We start from the raw sequence: 19010 nt of genomic DNA, 5'->3' as shown, positions 1-19010 counted from the left end.
ATATTTATAAAATTAAATAAAAATATTAATAAGATGATCAATTATATTATGAGTTATACAGAATTGCAGTTTTTGCAAATGAAGTAGCTCGTCCTCAACTTTGCGCATTTTAAACACATAGTGGCCGACCTTGACAGTAAGTAACATTACCGAATTGTTGTAACCATAAAGAAATACGTTTCGGGATTCGATTTTTTACTTTGTTTTCCTTTCAACCATGAGTCCCACAAATTTTCTGCATACTTGCCTTGACGATTCAATTTGTTTTTTATCTTTTATTCATGGTTTTTCACATTATGCACAAAACTTTTTTTGAGCTTTTTTTGTACCGACGTCACAGAAAACACAATTTTCGATTTTCCGAAAATGTAATTGAACAAAAAGTTAGGTTTCACTAAGACAAGCTTCGACAAAAATGCGCGTAGGTGGCGCTAGTGAACTTGACAAAAAAACGCGAGTGGCCTACCTAGACAGTAGGCCAACCTTGACTACATTCCCCTACAATTTTAAAGAAATTTCTCGAAAAAATTTAATTATTTATTAATTATTTAAATAAAATTCTTATCAGAATTTCAATTATTTTTCAAAATTTCGATAACATTTATTTTTTGGAAAAATTCAATTATTTTCTAAAATGTGGGTAAAATTTTATAAAACAATTCAATTATTTTCAAAAATTTTAATAATAAATTCTTTGAATAAATTCAATTATTTAAAAAAAAAAATATTAAAAAATTCTTTCCAGGAATTTAATTAATTTTCAAAAATTTTATTAAAATTCTGTGCAGAAATTCAATTTTTTTTTATAAATTACAACATTCTTCACAAAAATCCAATTATTTCCAAAAAAATACAATTTTTATAAAATTCTTTGTAGAAATTCAATTATTTTCAATAAAATTCTTTTTCAGGAAATAAATTATTTTTTTAACGCTTATTATAATACTTCATAGAAATTCAATTATTTTCGAAACTTTTAATAAAATTGTTCTTCGAGAATTCAATTACTTTTATTAAAATTGTAATTGAATTCCTGGAAAAATTTATTTATTTTTATAAAATTCGTCAAAAGAATTCAATTATTTTCAATAACTAATTAAATTGTTAATAAAATTAATTATTTTATTTATTTACAAAAAAAATTGTGAATATTAAATACTCAAAATTAATTATGACTCTATAGTTTCGAACATTCAAATGAACAATTATTATTTTTTTATACTTCTTTCAAATTTGAAGTTTATTGGAAAATATTGTTATTTCCAATTTAGAAAAATTAATAATTCATAACCTATTAGTAAATAAATATTTAATTTTATTAATTTTTCATATTATCGTAGTTTTCAAATATATTTAATCAGAAAAAAATTTCGTTCATTTAAATCTTAAGAAATTTATAGCAAAATAATAAGTTATTTCGAAAAAAAATTAATTTTCAATTTTCCCTGTTTAATAACGTTGCGAACTTTAGTCTCACTAAATTTATTGACTTTACCAGAAAGAGAAAATGTAAATTTAACATTTAGAAACTTTATGATTTATTTAAGATACTAATTAAATTATTAATAATACTAATTTACTTATTTTTTTATTTAATTAAAAAATATTAAATAAATAAAAGAAAAAAATGTGATTATTATAACAATAAATAAATTAATAAACAATAAAAATAATAAAAAATAATAATATTAATATTAATAATAATAATAATAATAATAATAATAATAATAATAAAATTTGAACTGGAAAAGCAATAAAGAAATTTCCTTCATTTGAATGTTCAGAACTTTAGGGACACATTCATCGGAGTAGAAAATAATCATCGTTCACAAAAATTGGTGACAATTTTCATAATTGGAATTTAAAAAGAGGAAAGATCCTTAACATGTGATAAGGGAATTTCAATTACACACCCCTGGTGCAATAACCTAATTAGATCCAATTACTGCTAATTGCGTAACTAACCCATTCGGGTCGGAGAAAGAAAAAAAAATACATAGGAGACAATTGAATCCATTGATCTTAAATTTTTCTTTCTTCAATTTTCAATCTTTTCACCTTTACTAATTTTCTTCAATATACAAAGGGAAATCTTTTTTCTCGCCAATCAAAATTCCCACGTTTTAAATTAAATACCGTCTTGGGTATTACAACGTTTTTTATTTTATTTCAAAAATTTTTATTTTGTGAAACCTATTTTTGATTTAGTAGAAAATTTTTCTTTCCTTTCGAAACGAAAATTGCAAATTGAAATTTTGCAACATTCAAGTATTTCAGTGAATTGGGTTTCAATTTTGATTATTCATAATAAAATTTAAATAAATAAAAATTTTCACGAATTAAATTTAAAACCGATTAAAATTTCTACTCTAATAAATTTATTGATTTAACTAATAAAAGTGAGGATTCACTGAAACTAGGATTTACTTGAAAATTGAATTAAAATTTGAATAAAATTGAAATTTTGACAGATTATTAAAATTTGAGTCGAATAAAAATAAATTTTGCCAGATTAAAATTTGAATCGAGTAAAGTTTTGACAAATTAAAATTTGAATCTAGCAAAATTTTGACATTTTACAATTTGAATCTGTTATTAAATTTTTACAGATTATATTTTGAATCTAGCAGAATATTTTGACATATTACAATTTGAATCAAGTAAAATTTTAACAGATTACAATTTGAATTTATCAAAATTTTGACAGATTAAAATCTAAATCGAGTAAAATTTTGATAACTTGTAATTTGAATCAAGTAAAAAATTATAATTGAAATTTAAATGAATTGTAATTTGGGTAAAATTGTAATTTGAATAAATTATAATTTGAGTGAAATTGTAATTTGGTTAAAATTGTGATATAAATAAATTAAAATTTGAATAAATTATTTTATAATAAATTATAATTCGAATAAATTATAATTTGAGTAAATTATTAATTCGAATAAATTATAATTTGAATAAATTACAATTCTAATAAATTATAATTTGAAAAAATTATTTTAGAATAAATTACAATTCGAATAAATTATAATTTGAATAAAATACAAATTTAGAATTTTGATAATTCGAATAAATTATAATTTAGATAAAATTAAAATTCGGATAAATTTTATTTTGACTAAATTAAATTTGAATCGTAAGTTCAACTATAAGATTCTATTTTTGAAAAATATACTCCATCCAAACTTTAAGTTATAAAAATAGTTAAAAGAAAAAAAAAGATAAAAAATCATCAAAATATAGGTAAAGAAACTAGGTGAAAAATTTTCAAGTACGTGAAAAAAGTGAATAGATGGCAAATTGTGATTCCTGTAAATATGTGAAATTGGTATTTTCCAGTTTCTAAAGAATTTCAAAGATACAAACGTGCTTACTACTCACAACAGCTGATCAGCTGAGCACGTCATCGTGTACTTCGATATAAGAATAGAAACTAGAATCGATCGAATTAAAGTTACTTCTTTCTATTTTTGTCAACGACATTTTCGAATTTAAAACATTCAGGAAATTCAAACACGAAATATTTCTCACTTCGCTTTTTTCAACTTTTTAATTTCTATATTTAAAAAAAAAAAATTTCAATTAAAATTTTTCATTTATCGATTATTCCCATAAAGAAAACATATTTTTAGATTCATTCTTTCATTTCATATTTGATTTTACAAATAGAAATATATTAAATTATCGGTACATTTCATTTTTATTTTCATATTTTATTTTTCTTCTTAAATTTTATTTTTACATTAAAATTTAATTCTTGTATTTAAATTTAATTTTTACAATTAAATTTAAGTTTTGTATTTAAATTTTACTTTTACATTGAAATTCTATTTTTGTATTTGAATTTTATTTTGACATTTAAATTTTATTTTTATTTTTGTATTCAAATTTTATTGTTGTATTAAATTTAAATATATTTCATTATTACAATAGGAAATTAATTTCCATAACTATTATTTTTCGATTCTCAACAATTACCGAATATATAATTATACAATATAAATGTACATAATATAAAAATAAAAATAAATATAATTTTACAATCAAGTCTAGTTTATATTGAAATAAATAAATTATTAAATATAAAAAAATAATAACGTTAAAAAAGATAAGATAACAAATAAATATAAAATCATAGCGATTGCATAACAATTATAATTTCAAAAAATAAATTCAGATTCTAAAACAAAGTATAAATAAATAAATTATAATCTTTAATATTAAACAAAAATTTTTTAACAGGATTATAGAAAAATTAGATAATAATAATTCATAATATTAATTATTAATAATAATAATAATAATAATTAATTAATAATAAAAAGAGCATAAAAAATGCGATAAAGTATTTTTTTTCATTGATTAAATATTATTAATTTTGTGCATAATCTGAATCACTTTTTTGCAGTTGAGATTTAAATATTTTAAAAGATGACATAAAATCCAAAATTAAATCGACGTTTTCTCATTAGAATTCCATTTGTGGATTTAATTCTGATTCTTTCGACCTTGTAAAAAGTGTCCATGTATCTCATGTTTAGAATTATCGCTCTGCATTATTAAAGAGAATCTGTGAGCGGATAAAAACGCCACATTAACAATTTCTAAAAGCAGCATAATTGAAACTTTCATTTTAAAAATCTCTTCTTTCAGTAGAAAAAAATATTAATAAAGTACGTCTATGGAAATAATTTTTTTTTTACACTTTTGCCATTAAATAACCATTTTTTTAGTTTATGTTAAAAATATCAGAAACAAAATATTAATTTTGTTTCTTAATATTAATTTTAATAAAATTATTAATTAAAATATTAATTTTAATAAAAAATAATAAATAATAAAGAAATAATAAAAAACAAAATTTTCTATACAAGATATTAAAAATACTAAATACTAAAAATACTCTATAATAAAAATACTAGACATTAAAAATACGAAATACTAAAAATACTCGACAATAAAAATACTAAATGTTAAAAATAATAGACACCAAAAAATACTAGATATTAAAAACACCAAATATTAAAATAATATTTGGAAAACAATTAAAAATTAAAGAACAAAAACTTGAAGTAACAATAAAAAAAAAATAAAAATAAAAATATGAAACCAAACAAAACGTATCGCGCAATTAACTAGAAATTAAAAACATTAAAAAATCAAAACTTATTATAGAAATTTCTCCAATTTCCTAAAATGATAAAAATAATATCCTCATGGAATTTAGAAATCGAATCGTGAGAGCTAAAAATTCTCTATACAGAAAAAAAGTATTTTTTTTCTCTCGAGAAAACTATTTTCTATAAATGATTTTTCTTCATGATAGACATAATTTCCATTTTTTTTACTCTGATTATTGTTAATCACAATTATTAAACAAAAAATAAATCACAAATTAATATCATATCTAGAGGAGAAAAATTATCATCACGTGTTCACATAATTAAGATTATAATTTACGTGCCCAAAGTACTAAACTAAAAAAAACAACACTTTTGTTTCTCAATTACCAGGAAAATTAAAATTTTGAGATATAATATTATTAATTTAAAAAAACACAAAAAAAGAAAATTAAAAATTAAAGATAAAAAAAACAGAATTATACTTTTACCACTCACTTGATTTAAAATGACTCATATGATATGTTTTTGTTTAAACAAGAAAAACAAGAAGCAAGAATGCAGAAAATGATGTTGAAAACTATTTTTGCCATAAGAAAAGGAAATCGATTCAAAAGATTCAAGGACAAATCTCTAAAATAAATAAACGACGAGTGTGGACTGAATTCACGTGTTTTCCTAATGCCGATAGTAATTAGAAGACTAATTAATTTATTATTAAAAAATAATTTGTAACACTCCATTTTTTTTAATTAATTCTAATTTTGTACTATCTGTAAGAAATTGGCTGTTTTATGTTGTAAGCTGTTTATACTGTAAATAAATAAATTGTAAGATTATAATTTATAATAATTATTATATATTAATAATATAAATCTTCTATATTAATTTCCATATCAATTTTTCTTCTAATTAGTTCACATTTCTACTAATTAAGATTTAGAGGATAAATTCTTCGATACTACTTTTGCAACAAGAAATTAGAAATTATTTTATTATTTTACTCCTTCCAAGAAATTTATTATTTATGAAAATAATTGAAATTCTGAAAATTTTTTTATAAAATTTGTATTTTACTGAAAATAAATTACTTCCTGCTAAAAATATTATTTGTCATAACAATAATTGAATTCCTGCGAAGAATTTTGTAATTTATAAAATTATTTGAATTACTGGGAAGAATTCTTTTTAAAATTTTTTGGAAATTATTGAATTTATTCCAAGAATTTCATTAAAATTTTTGAAAATAATTGAATTTGGTTTGTAAAATTTTATCCACATTTTAGAGAATAATTGAATTCTTTCAAAAAATAAATTTTATCGAAAATTTTAAAAGTAATTGAAATTCTGGAATAATTTTATTTAAATATTTAAAAATAATGGAATTCTTTTTAGAAATTTCTTTAAAATTGTCTTGTATTGAAAATAATAGAATTTTATTATTTATGGAATAATTGAATTCTTTCAAAAAATAAATTTTATCGAAATTTTCAAAAGTAATTGAAATTCTCGGAACAATTTTATTTAAATATTTAAAAATAATTGAATTTTTTTTAGAAATTTCTTTAAAATTATATTTTTTTAAAAATAATTGAATTTTATTGTTTATGAAAATCCTAATTGAATTATTTCGAAGTTTATTAAAATTTTAGAAAATAATTGAATTTTTTCGCAGAATTAATTTTATCAAAACTTTAAAAAATAATTGAAATTCTGGTAAGAATTTTATTTAAATATATTTATAAATAATTGAATTCTTCCGAGAAACATCTTAAAAATGGTATTTTATTGAAAATAATTAAATTTTTTATTTACGAAATAATTCAATTTTTCCAGAAAATAAATTTTATCGAATTTTTCCAAAATAATTGCAATTCTGGAAAAAATTTTATTTAAATATTAAAAAAATAATTGAATTCTCTCGAGATATCTCTTTAAAATTGTCTTGTATGGAAAATAATTGAATTTTATTATTTATGAAATAATTGAATTCTTTCAAAAAATATATTTTATTGAAATTTTCAAAAATAATTAAAATTCTGGGAAGAATTTTATTTAAATATTTAAAAATAATGGAATTCTTTCTAGAAATTTCTTTAAAATTGTATTTTTTTGAAAATAATTGAATTTTGTTGTTTATAAAAATCATAATTGAATTATTGCGGAGAAGTTTATTTAAATTTTTAAAAATAATTTAATTGTTAATTAATTTTGTCAAAATTTTCGAAAGTAATTCGAATTCTGAGAAGGATTTTATTTTATTTTTTAAAAATAATTCAATTCTTGAGAATTTGTTGTGGAATTTTTGAAAATATTAATAACAACATTATTGTAACAATAATATTAAAATTAATTAATCAATAATATTAATATATTTTTAATATATGAATTAAATTATTTTCATTATTATTTATTTGCAGTATAAATAACGGGTTGAATATTATCATTATTATTAATAATAAAAAATAAACAACAAAAAAAAAGAGAAATTTTTTCGCAATAAATCCCAAGACTCGCACAGAACTACTGGTCCATTTACAGATTCCAATAATCTCACACAGACTAATCGATGAATACGTAATTGACAATCTCGTGGGGAAAAAGTGGTAAAATTAAATTGGAAAAAACAGAAGAATTAAATTCCAACTTCAATCTTTTATCACGAGAGAGCAATGTTGATAAACTGAATTTCCAAGGTAGACAAACTTTCCTAATTGTCCCTTTTTTCTGTCCATTCGACTTTAATCAAAGTCAACTACACACAGTAGATTAAAATATACTCCTGTCCTAAATTTCCAAATCCAAAAAATCCACTAACGATCATTGAACGCAAATATTTTTATGCGAAGGCGTTGTTTTCCTTTTCCACCATTATTATTTTTTCTTTTTTTTTTTTTTTTTGCTTTTTTTGTACAACGAACAAGATTATCAAGTCAAGGGATCAGCAGCTGGCTCTTAATAATTTATTGGCTATCTCACAACGTCGATGGACCGTGCAAAATTAAGACATAATGAATGTTATAACAGCGAAAATACGACGTCATAGTTGCCAAGGATGAACAATCTATAAAGAAAATACACATTATACAAAAATAATCATTTTCAGAAGCTAATTCGATAAAAAACGATTTTATCACTAATTAAGAAAATTGATTTCACAAGAAGGCAGAATTTTAATTAATTAATTAATAAAAATTATTTTCTTTATTTATTTATTCAAACACATACGGACTGTTAATTATTAATTAATTAAAATTCTGCCTTCTTGTGAAATCAGTTTTCTTAATTAGAGATAATAATTAATTTCACAAAAATGCAAAATACTAATTAATTAATTAAAAATTACTTAACAGTAGGTAAATTAATAATCCATAGAATATTGTCGCAAAATTTAATTTGTAGAATTTTTAAAAAGCCTTTGTTTTTTATTTTCCTTGTAATTATTAACAGATTTTTTTATTTTTACATCAAAATTTCACAAAAGTTTTTTTTTAACTAAAGTTTTATAGAAAAAAAAACTTAAAATTTGTTCTATAAAACTTTAGTTAGAAAAAAAAACTTTTGTGGAATTTTGATGTGAAAATAAAAAAAATTCTTTTTATTGTAAATTAGTGGCTTAATTTTCAACAAATTTTAAAATTGGAGAGAAACATACATTTTATTTTGTTAATTAAACTGAAACGCTTATTTTTGTCTCTTAATTAAATTGAAACTATTTTTTCTGTTAATTACATTGAAACATCTTTTTTTTCAGTTAATTAAATTAAAACGACTATTTTTTCTGCTAATTAAATTGAAACTTCCAATTTTTTCTGTCAATTAAATTGAAAATTGAATAATTCTCCGAAAATAATTATTTCTTATTCAAATATTTTTTTCTACGCACTAAATTAACAATTTAAGAACCGAAATAAATAATATTTTTACGGAATTCTTCATTTTTATTGTTAAATTTTTACTGAAGGAAAACTTTTTGCTTCTGAGGTCCCTTTTTCAGAGCGTGTCACATTTGATAAAAAATTCAAAGTAAAAAACTCCGATTCAAATACTAAATTGTAGGCATAAAAATTAATTACTGAAAAATTAGACCAACAAAAAGAAATAGAAAAAAATTTTTTAAAAACAAAACAGTTTTAATCTTTTTCAAAAAATTAATTCTACAGAATTGATAGTTAAAAGGTATGAAAAATTTAGATTTTCAAGAATTTTAATTTAAAACCTTTTCAAAATTCAATTATTTCTCAAAATTTTCAAAAAAATTATTTCTAAAATTGCTAAAATCCTTTTAATATTTAATTATTATCTAAAATTTGTAATAAAATTTATTTTTAAATCAATTTTTACTAGAAAATTCTATGAGAATTCAATTATTTAAATACGAAAAAAAATAATTTATTGAATAATTGAATTTTTCTAAAAATTGAATTCTGATAAAGAATTTTTTCAATAAATTTTTGAAATGTATTTCATTAATTTCGAGGAATTTAATTAAAATTGTATTCAAAATAATTAAATTCTTATGAAAATTGTTATTCAATTTTTTGAAAATAATTGAATTTCTAGAAAAAATTTATTAAATTTGTATTTTAGTGAAAATAATTTACTTCCTGCTAAAAATATTATTTTTATAACAATAATTGAATTCTTGTAAAGAATTTTACTACAAATTATGAATATTATTGAATTTCTACAAATAATTTTATTTAAAAGTTTAAAAAGTAATTGAATTCCTGCAAAAAATTTTTTAATTTATAAAATTAATTGAAATACTGCAAAAAACTTTTTTGTAATTTTTTGAAAATTATTGAATTTATTTGTAGAATTTTACCTACATTTTAGAGAATAATTGATTTTTTTTTTAAATAAATTTTATCAAAATTTTCAAAAGTAATTGAAATTTGGGCAGAATTTTATTTAAATATTAAAAATAATTGAATTGTTTCGAGAAATTTCTTTAAAATTATATTTTTTTTTCGAAAATAATTGAATTTTATTATTTATGAAATAATTGAATTCTTTCAAAAAATGAATTTTATCGAAATTTTCAAAAATAATGGAATTGTTTCGAGAAATCTCATGAAAATTGTATTTTATTGAAAATAATTTAATTTTATTGTTTATGAAAATAATAATTAAATTATTGCGAAAAAGTTTGTTAAAATTTTTGAAAATAATTGAATTCTTTGCAAGAATTAATTTTATCAAAATTTTCAAAAATAATTAAAATTCTGAATTAAAAATAATTCAATTCTTGAGAATTTTTTAATGAATTTTTGAAAATAATAATTGAATTTTATTATTTATGAAATAATTGAATTCTTTCAAAAAATGAATTTTATCGAATTTTTCAAAAATAATGGAATTGTTTTGAGAAATCTCATGAAAATTGTATTTGATTGAAAATAATGGAATTTTATTATTTATGAAATAATTAAATTCTTTCGAAAAAATAAATTTTATCGAAATTTTCAAAAATAATTGAAATTCGGATAAGAATTTTATTAAAATTTTTGTGAATAATTGAAATTTTTACGAGAATTTTTAAAATTTTTTGAATATAATTATATTAATTAATTAATATACCTAAAATTAATTAATTAAAAAAATTAATTAATGATATTTCTTTAAGAATATTTTCTTTAAAAGTTCAAAACTTTATAAAAATTAATCCAAAAAGTTAACAAACAAAATACTGCGAATAAAAGCAAAAGAATCAAATGAAAAATCCCCCCCCCCCCCATTGAACTGAATGAAATTCCTCATTCACTCTCTCATTAATTGAAATTTACTCACGCATAAAAGAATGATTATTACGCAAATAAGTATTAAGGTATTAATTACACCACATAAAATATACATTTATTCCACATTGAAAATTAAAAAAAAAATGTTTTAGTTTAGATCCTCCCCAAAAAAAGAAAATTGCAAGTTTCACACGACTGATCAAAAACTCATCACACACGAGAAGAGTGTGGAAAATAAAAAACAAAACGGGAAGAAAAAATGCAAGAAGATATCGACTCACAAGTTATTACATAGTTAATTTAACCGGAATGAATATCGGTAGGGTTAAAGTGTAAAACGAGACGAGAAAGTGCTTTCAGAATCGGGTCTGGGCAGTTCAAGGTCACGTCAGTTTGTACACTCTCTCTTTCTCTCTCGCGCTCAATTCAAAAACATACATATTGCGATACCCATAAATACATTCGCGGTTTGACTCACATTTCCATTTTGAATAAGACGATTACAAGGACAAAAGAATTTCGCGCCAAACTTGGAGGACAGTATCTCGAAGAGCTTATAAAGTCAAGACGTACGTGATTTGTTGCTATGTAGTGTAAAAAAAATAAATAAATTATATATATAAAAAAATTATTCGACCTTAATTTTCCGAATCTACGATTTCCAAGTTTGGTCACGTGTTTACTAATGCGAAACCTTGATTCAAGGATCGTTAATAACATATATTCCACATTTTTCACACCTAATCGAGGAAGTGTCATTTTTTCCTACATTCATTTTTTAATATTTTTCCTTCTTTCATATTTTTAAAATACTTTTTATTGATTAAAAATCTATTATTATTATTACTATTTATTAACTAATAAATGTTACACGCGAAATGCGCTATTCAATTTATTTTTTCTATTATTATTATAATTATTGTTATTACGCAAACTACAAAATTTTTTATTTTTAAATATTAAAACTTCAATTTTTTTTTTAAATTCTTCTCCAGAATTCAATTAATTTCTGAAATTTGGGTAAATTTCTACAAAATTTCTTTGCAATAATTCCATTATTATTTTCATAAACAATAAAATTCAATTATTTTCAATACAATACAGTTTTAAAAAAAAATTTTCGAAACAATAATTATTTATAAATAAATAAAATTCTTCCCAGAATTTCAATTTTTTTTTTGAAAATTGCAGTAAAATTTGTTTTTTGAAAGAATTTAATTATTTTATAATTAATAAAATGCAATTATTTTTAATAAAATACAATTTTAAAGAAATTTCTGAAAAGAATTCAATTAATATAAATATTAAAAAATTAAAATAAAATTCTGCCCAGAATTTCAATTATTTTTGAAAATTTCGATAAATAATAAAGTCAATTATTTTCAATAAAATACAATTTTAATGAAATTTCTCAAAACAATTCCATTATTTTTAAATGATTAAATAAAATTCTGCCCAGAATTTCAATTATTTTTGAAAATTTCGATAAATAATAAAGTCAATTATTTTCGAAAAAATAAAATTTTAAAGAATTTTCTAGAAAAAATTCAATTATTTTTAAATATTTAAATAAAATTCTTACTAAAATTTCAATTACTTTTAAAAATTCCGATAAAAATTTATTTTTTGAAAGAATTCAACTATTCTCTAAAATGTGGGTAAAATTCTACAAAACAATTCAATTATTTTCAGAAATTTTTAAAAATTCTTGGAATAAATTAAATAATTTTCAAAAAATTTTTAAAAAATTCTTTGCAGTAATTCAATTAATTTTATAGAAATTACAAAATTCTTCGCTGGAAGTCAATTACTTTATATATTTCTAAATAAAATTCTTTGTAGAAATTCAATAATATTTATAATTCGTAGTAAAATTCTTCGCAAGAATTCAATTATTGTTATAAAAAATAATAGTTATATCAGGAAGTAAATTATTTTCATTAAAATACAAATTTTATAAATTTTTTTTTAGAAATTCAATTATTTTCAAAGAAAAAAAAATTTAATAAAATTTTTGAAAAGATTTCAATTATTTTCTCAAAAAACATAAATTTCTTGACAAGATTTTAATTATTTCGAATATAATTTTAATTAAATTCCACGAAAGAAATGAATTATTTTCAAAAATTTTAATGAAATTCTTCGAAACAATTCATTATTTTCAATAATTTAAATAAAATTCTTCGCAGAAATTCAATTATTTTCATAAATAATTTTAATACAAATCTTCTCCAAAATTCAATTATTTTCAAAAATGTTGATAAAATTCATTAGAAAAATTTAATTGTTTTCAAAAATTTTAATAAAATTCCTCCATAGAATTGAATTATTTTCAATACAATTTTAATAAAATCCTTTGAAACAAATAAATTATTTTCAAAAATTTAAAGAAAAAACTCTTCGTACAAACTCAATTCAATTATTTTAAAAAATTTATTAAAATTCTTTTGAAAAAAATTCAATTATTTTCAAAAATATTGATATGATTTTTTATAAGAATTCAATTATTTTTAATACACTTTTATTTAATTTCCTTTAAAAAAAAGTCAATTATTTTCAAACATATTAATAAAATTCCTGTCACTAATTCAATTCAATTTTGAATACGATTTTAATAATCAAATTTCTCGAAAAAATTCACTCATTTTCTAACAATTGAAAAAGTTTTTAGAAATAATTCAATTATTTTCAAAAATTTAAATAAAATTCTTTGGAAGAACTCAATTATTTTCAAAAATTTGAATATAATTCTTTAGAAGGAATTTAATTATTCCTTATTCGATTTTAATTAAATTCCTTAAAATAATTCAATTATTTTCAAAAATCTGAATAAAATTTTACTCAAGAAATAAGTGATTTTGGATTAAAAATTGTAAAAGTTATTCTTTAATTTCAATTCTATTTTTTTTTTAGAAAAATAAATTTAAACTACTTTATATGAAATATAAACTAATTATTATTATAGTCATGAAATAGAATTTTTTTTTAAACATTTGCAAAATATTTCTTTCTCATTATGTTGTTTTTTTTTAAATAAAGTATTAGTCAAAGACAAATTTAGAACATATGACTCATATTATGGAGATTGTGGTCGAGGAGACTAGAAAGTATCATACGATACTGGGAGGCGATGAATCATACACAACGATTTTGGGGATTTTTCTCTGATTCTTTCTAGGAGCATCAATACATGTATTTGCTCACAATTTTACGTAAGCAAAATTAATCGACGTTCTGTCTATTTTTATAATTGGAATATTCTGAAATTTAATTTAATTCTATAATTGAATAATTTAATAAATTACGCTCTTTTCTTTTTCTCTTTGTAAACTCGTTTACATGTAAATAAATAAATGAATTATAATTAATTCATTTACAAGTTTAGTAATTTTTCCAAATATTGGAACTCAATGAATTTTTTCCTTTTTTTCAATGTTCAAAACTTTACCGAAATTAAATATTAAAGAAAATTAATTAATTCAGTAAAGAAATTAATAATATAATTAAAATTATATTATTATAATAATTATTTACTATTATTATTATTATATAAATATTATAAAAATATATAAATACTTTCAATATAAAATTTTGCAGAATATATAATAAAAAAAATCATTTCTAATTTCTTATCATTGAGACTATTTAAAAATTTTTATTTATATTTTACTACCAATTTCCATCATTTTATTGTAAGTTACACACATCGTTTAAATATTCTATTTTTTAAATTTTAAACGATTTACGAATAATTTAAAAAACTACATTAAAAAATAGTTACAAAACTTTCTCATTAAAAAATCATTAGGAATAATTTTGAAATTCTACTCCAATTAATAATTAAAATTAGATCAATTATTTCAGAATCAAATATCTGATTTTTGGAACAATAACTACATTATTTTTCAAAGATAAGAAAAAAGTATTTTCTTTTCTTCGCTTTTTCACCTTAAAAATTTTAATATTAAAAAAAAATTATTTTCCGCTCTCTAAATCTGAATCAGCGAAATTTCACTGATTCTCAGCGATAAGTATGCCACTATTTCAATTAGCGTATATGCGCTAATTAATCAGTGAAGTTTCACTGATTATTTAGTGAAATTTCACTAATTCACAGCGCATATACGCTAATTGAAATAGTGGCATACTTATCGCTGAGAATCAGTGAAATTTCGCTGATTCAGATTTAGAGAGCGTTGCATTGGAAAAAAATTTCTACCTCGAAGAAATTAACTATTGGCCATTTACAGCAAAACAAAGAAAAGTCATAAATGTCATTCAAGCGTTTAGTCACGAAACCGATACACGGCCAATAATTCAAAATGGATTTAAAAATTAAATTAAACGTTAAAAACTCATTTTCCTCGAACATTATGTAAAAACTATTTTTAAGCTTCACAATTTTACTTATGAAATTGGCAAAATTGTATAATAATAATAATTTTCAATAATCAAGAGAAAATAATTTATAAACGATTTAAAAAAATAATTAATATTTAATTTAAAAAAATGTCAACTTCTGAAATTTAATAATTTCTAAAAATTAAAACTATAACCCTTCCAAAAATTTAATTATTTTCTACAATTTTAAACCAAACTTCATCTCTAAATCAATTATCTATATTAATTTTTAATAATTTTCCGAAAGTTCTTCGAGAATTCAATTATTTAAATATAAAAATTCAATTTTTTATAATAATTGGAACCGTAAATTTTTCTTTCTAAAGATATTATTATTAATTATTATTTTTATTTTTAAAAATTTTAATAAAGAAATTTGTAAAATTAACTTTTTAAAAATATTTCTAAATAATTTTTTAATGACAATAGTTTTACAATTACATACAATTAAAAAATGTCCAAAACATTGAAATTTGGTCAAATCTTTTAAAAAATAATTTAAATTTATAGTAAAATCTTTGAAAAATAATTTAAATTTGATAAAATCTTTGAAAAATAATTGAATTTTAAAAAATTAGAACGAAATAATTCAGAGAATTACATTTTATTCAAAACTATTTTAATATTATTTCTAGAATCTAATTTTTATTGAATTTACACTTAAAGACTTCATTAAAATTTTTGAGAATTGAATTATTTCCAAAATTTTCAATTAAAATTCTTTAAAAGTTAATTTTCAAAAATTGTAATAAAATACTTGAGAAAATGATTTATTTTCAATTAATTTTTACAAAATTTCAATTATTTAAAAACCTAATTTTTATTAATATTCATTTTAATTGAATTTACACTTGAAGATTATTCATTAAAATTTTTAAGAATTAAATTATTTCCAAAATTTTCAATTAAAATTTTTTAAATGTTAATTTTCAAAAATTGTAAGAAAATATACTTGATACAAAAATTAATTAGTTTCAATTAAATTTCACAAAATTTCAATTATTCAAAATCTTTTTAATTGTATATTTCAAAAATTTAATTAGAAAAATTATTCAAAAATAACTTTTTAAAGATTTGTCTAGTTATGCTTTTCACACTATAAAAATAGAAATAAGTTGCATTTTATTCTAAAAATTTGGTATTTTGTCGCAAAATTTGGAAGAAAAGTCGAAAATGTCTCATTATTTGAAAATAGTCGAAAAAAGTCGAAAAAGTCATAATATCCGAGGACTGAAATTTTTAATACTTTGAAAAAAGTTCATTTCTGTATAAATTGCAAATAAATTCAAAAAAATTAATTTTAAAATGAAAAATACAAAATAAGCCCTAAAGAATCAGAAAAAAACAATCGATTTTTCAAAAATTAACTACAATTACCTTCGCAAAGAATAAAAAAAGAACACTTTGGAAAAGTGATTTTATTGTCAAATTCTAATTCACTTTCGCTTCCTTTAAGGCAAAAAATTTTGTTTTTGAAAAGAGTCTCAAAAATACTCCAGTTTTCGAATTTATTCCCAAAAAAGAGAAATATGTGGAGAGAGATGGAAAAGAGATGACAAATTTTCAGTTAAAAATCGATAAAGAGGAGAAAAAACTTAACAAGAATCTAAAGAAGGGAAATCGTATTTATTTTAAGAGCAAAGCGAGCAAAGTAAAAAATTAATGAACGCAAGAAAATAGAGAAGAAAAAACGTGAATAAAAAATGATTTCTAACTACGGCACTGGGAATTGCTTCCAGGCCGGCCGGCTGTCGCCATTTTGGCAGCCGAGACCGGAAAGTGTGCTCGTGGACACTAAGTTCACGCAGCTGGCGATTTTTATCTCAACTTTTTCGTCCGTTCCACCAAGAGCCATATCTAAGTAAACGAAAATCCCTTCTATCCCCAAACTCTTTCTACCATTTAGTCAATATATCGTTTCATAAAGATCAAACTGAATCAACCGGAAACGGATGAAACGTAATCCTCGCAAACGTCATTGTACATCTAAAAAAAACCCCCATTGTAATCTTATTCAGATAATTGCAAAAACAATGCAATTTCCCAAAGTCCTCCAAAAAAGGATAATTTAATAAATTTCCAATTTTTACGAAAAAAGAAAGGAGTATTTAGTCTTCACTTTGAAAACTACTTCGATTTGCTTTTAACCTTTCAGAAAACCTTTTCCTTGACATTTAAAGAGTATTTTTACATGAAAAAGAAATTTTCTAACCTCTCCAAGTTCTAAACTATCAAAACTATAAGTTTTCTTTTCTTTCAAAAATTCGTTTTCAAGAACGGACTTTCTTTGGTGAATAAATTAATCTCCAAAAAGTAAACTATGACAGAGAGAAATTCAAAGAATCGACAAAGAAATGTGCTTGAGAAATTTCGACGCCAGCTCCGCCACACCCTGAAATTCAGGAAAGTCATGCTTTTCGGAGACATTTTCCCGAAAAAAAAGGACAAAGAAAAAATTAGGCTTACTTTCTTTCTTAAACATTATAAAAGTCTTGGTATTTTCCCCCGCAAGGAAAAATGGAAAATTTCAGGACCAAATGTAAAAAAGAAATGGGAGAGGCTGTTTTTGAAAAAAAATTTCCCACACCACGCCGTGGAGCGAATAACATCACAAGGATCGATATGGTGTGTGTTCTCGTATGCAGAGGAGAGCAAATGCCCGGGTAAACGGATAAAAGCAACTCCCGTTTCAACAGCATCGACGAGGAGCACCTGGTGACAAACGAAGCGCAACCATAACCCTCGTTTTGTACGAATTTCGCATCACGTCATAACTACGTGGCAGCAGACTCGTCCTTTTTTTCCCCCCCGGGAGGAAAGATCCGCCAACCGGCGTTCCAACCTCTTTTTCACTTACAGCCTCTCCCGTTCAGGAAGAAGCTTCATTGAGAGAGAGTTGAAAAATCTCACAAGATGTCCTCCCCGCTCGAGATTTAAACAAAAAGAAAATTAATTCCAACCCCACACACTCATCCTAAAAATTCTTTACTCGAGATTTTTTTCCTTAATCAATTAACTTGATGCGTCGTAGAGGGCGAGGGCGCTGCTTTTTTTTATATTTCTTTTCATTAAAAAATCAGTACTTCTACTTTTCATTTTTGAAAACTTGATTAAAATATACGAAATAAAAAGTGGGATGCACGCTATAAAAAGAGAGGGATTTCCAAGAAAGTGGGAGGATTACTCACTTCGAAGCCATCCGATTTTGCCCAGACATTTCCGTCAAGTCCGGCGATAGCCGCTTTGGTTACACATTTTGATGCAAGCAATTGCTTGTCAATATAATCCTGCCAGCTCATTTTTTAACACAGGAGGAGTTAAAACTCAACTGTTCGTTAATTAAAAACCACACTAAAAAAGATACACAGACACTACCCGTCACCTACTGGATCGGTTTCAAGACTACTGCCCCGCGCTTCATGCCGGGTTTGCCCTTCTCCTGCCCATAACCAATACAACGAAAATCCCCACCCCTGACTTTTTCTCCCCCAGGAGCGTAGCGCTTTACTTTTGGCGACCTGCACTTTCACGAGGCGGGAAAATTTGAATATTCAAAAATTTATTTTTTTATTATTGGAATTTTTCCAGGTTTTTAAAACTACATTTATATTTTACCTAATTAAATAACTCTCTGATTTCCTGAAAAAACTTTGACGAATTTATTTAGTTATTCGAAAACATCAAAAACTTCATTTTTAAATAAATATTTAATCATTATTATATTTTTATTATTATTATTTAT

At 21.5% G+C, this 19010-nt stretch overlaps 1 protein-coding gene across 1 annotated transcript in view; it reads right to left on the bottom strand.

Moving 5' to 3' along the window:
• Nucleotides 1-18689, bottom strand: part of LOC122500330 (profilin) — a 29632-nt gene extending 10943 nt beyond the window's left edge. The window contains exon 1 of the mRNA XM_043609215.1: nt 18457-18689. Coding sequence (XP_043465150.1) covers nt 18457-18567 — 111 coding nt within the window. The 5' untranslated portion in view covers nt 18568-18689. The remainder of the gene's footprint in view (nt 1-18456) is intronic.
• Between the last annotated feature and the right edge of the window lie 321 nt (nt 18690-19010).

Source organism: Leptopilina heterotoma, unplaced genomic scaffold (assembly GCF_015476425.1).
Source record: "Leptopilina heterotoma isolate Lh14 unplaced genomic scaffold, ASM1547642v1 Lhet_183, whole genome shotgun sequence".
Taxonomy (NCBI): domain Eukaryota; kingdom Metazoa; phylum Arthropoda; class Insecta; order Hymenoptera; family Figitidae; genus Leptopilina; species Leptopilina heterotoma.
This window is presented reverse-complemented; position numbering and strand designations above follow the sequence as displayed.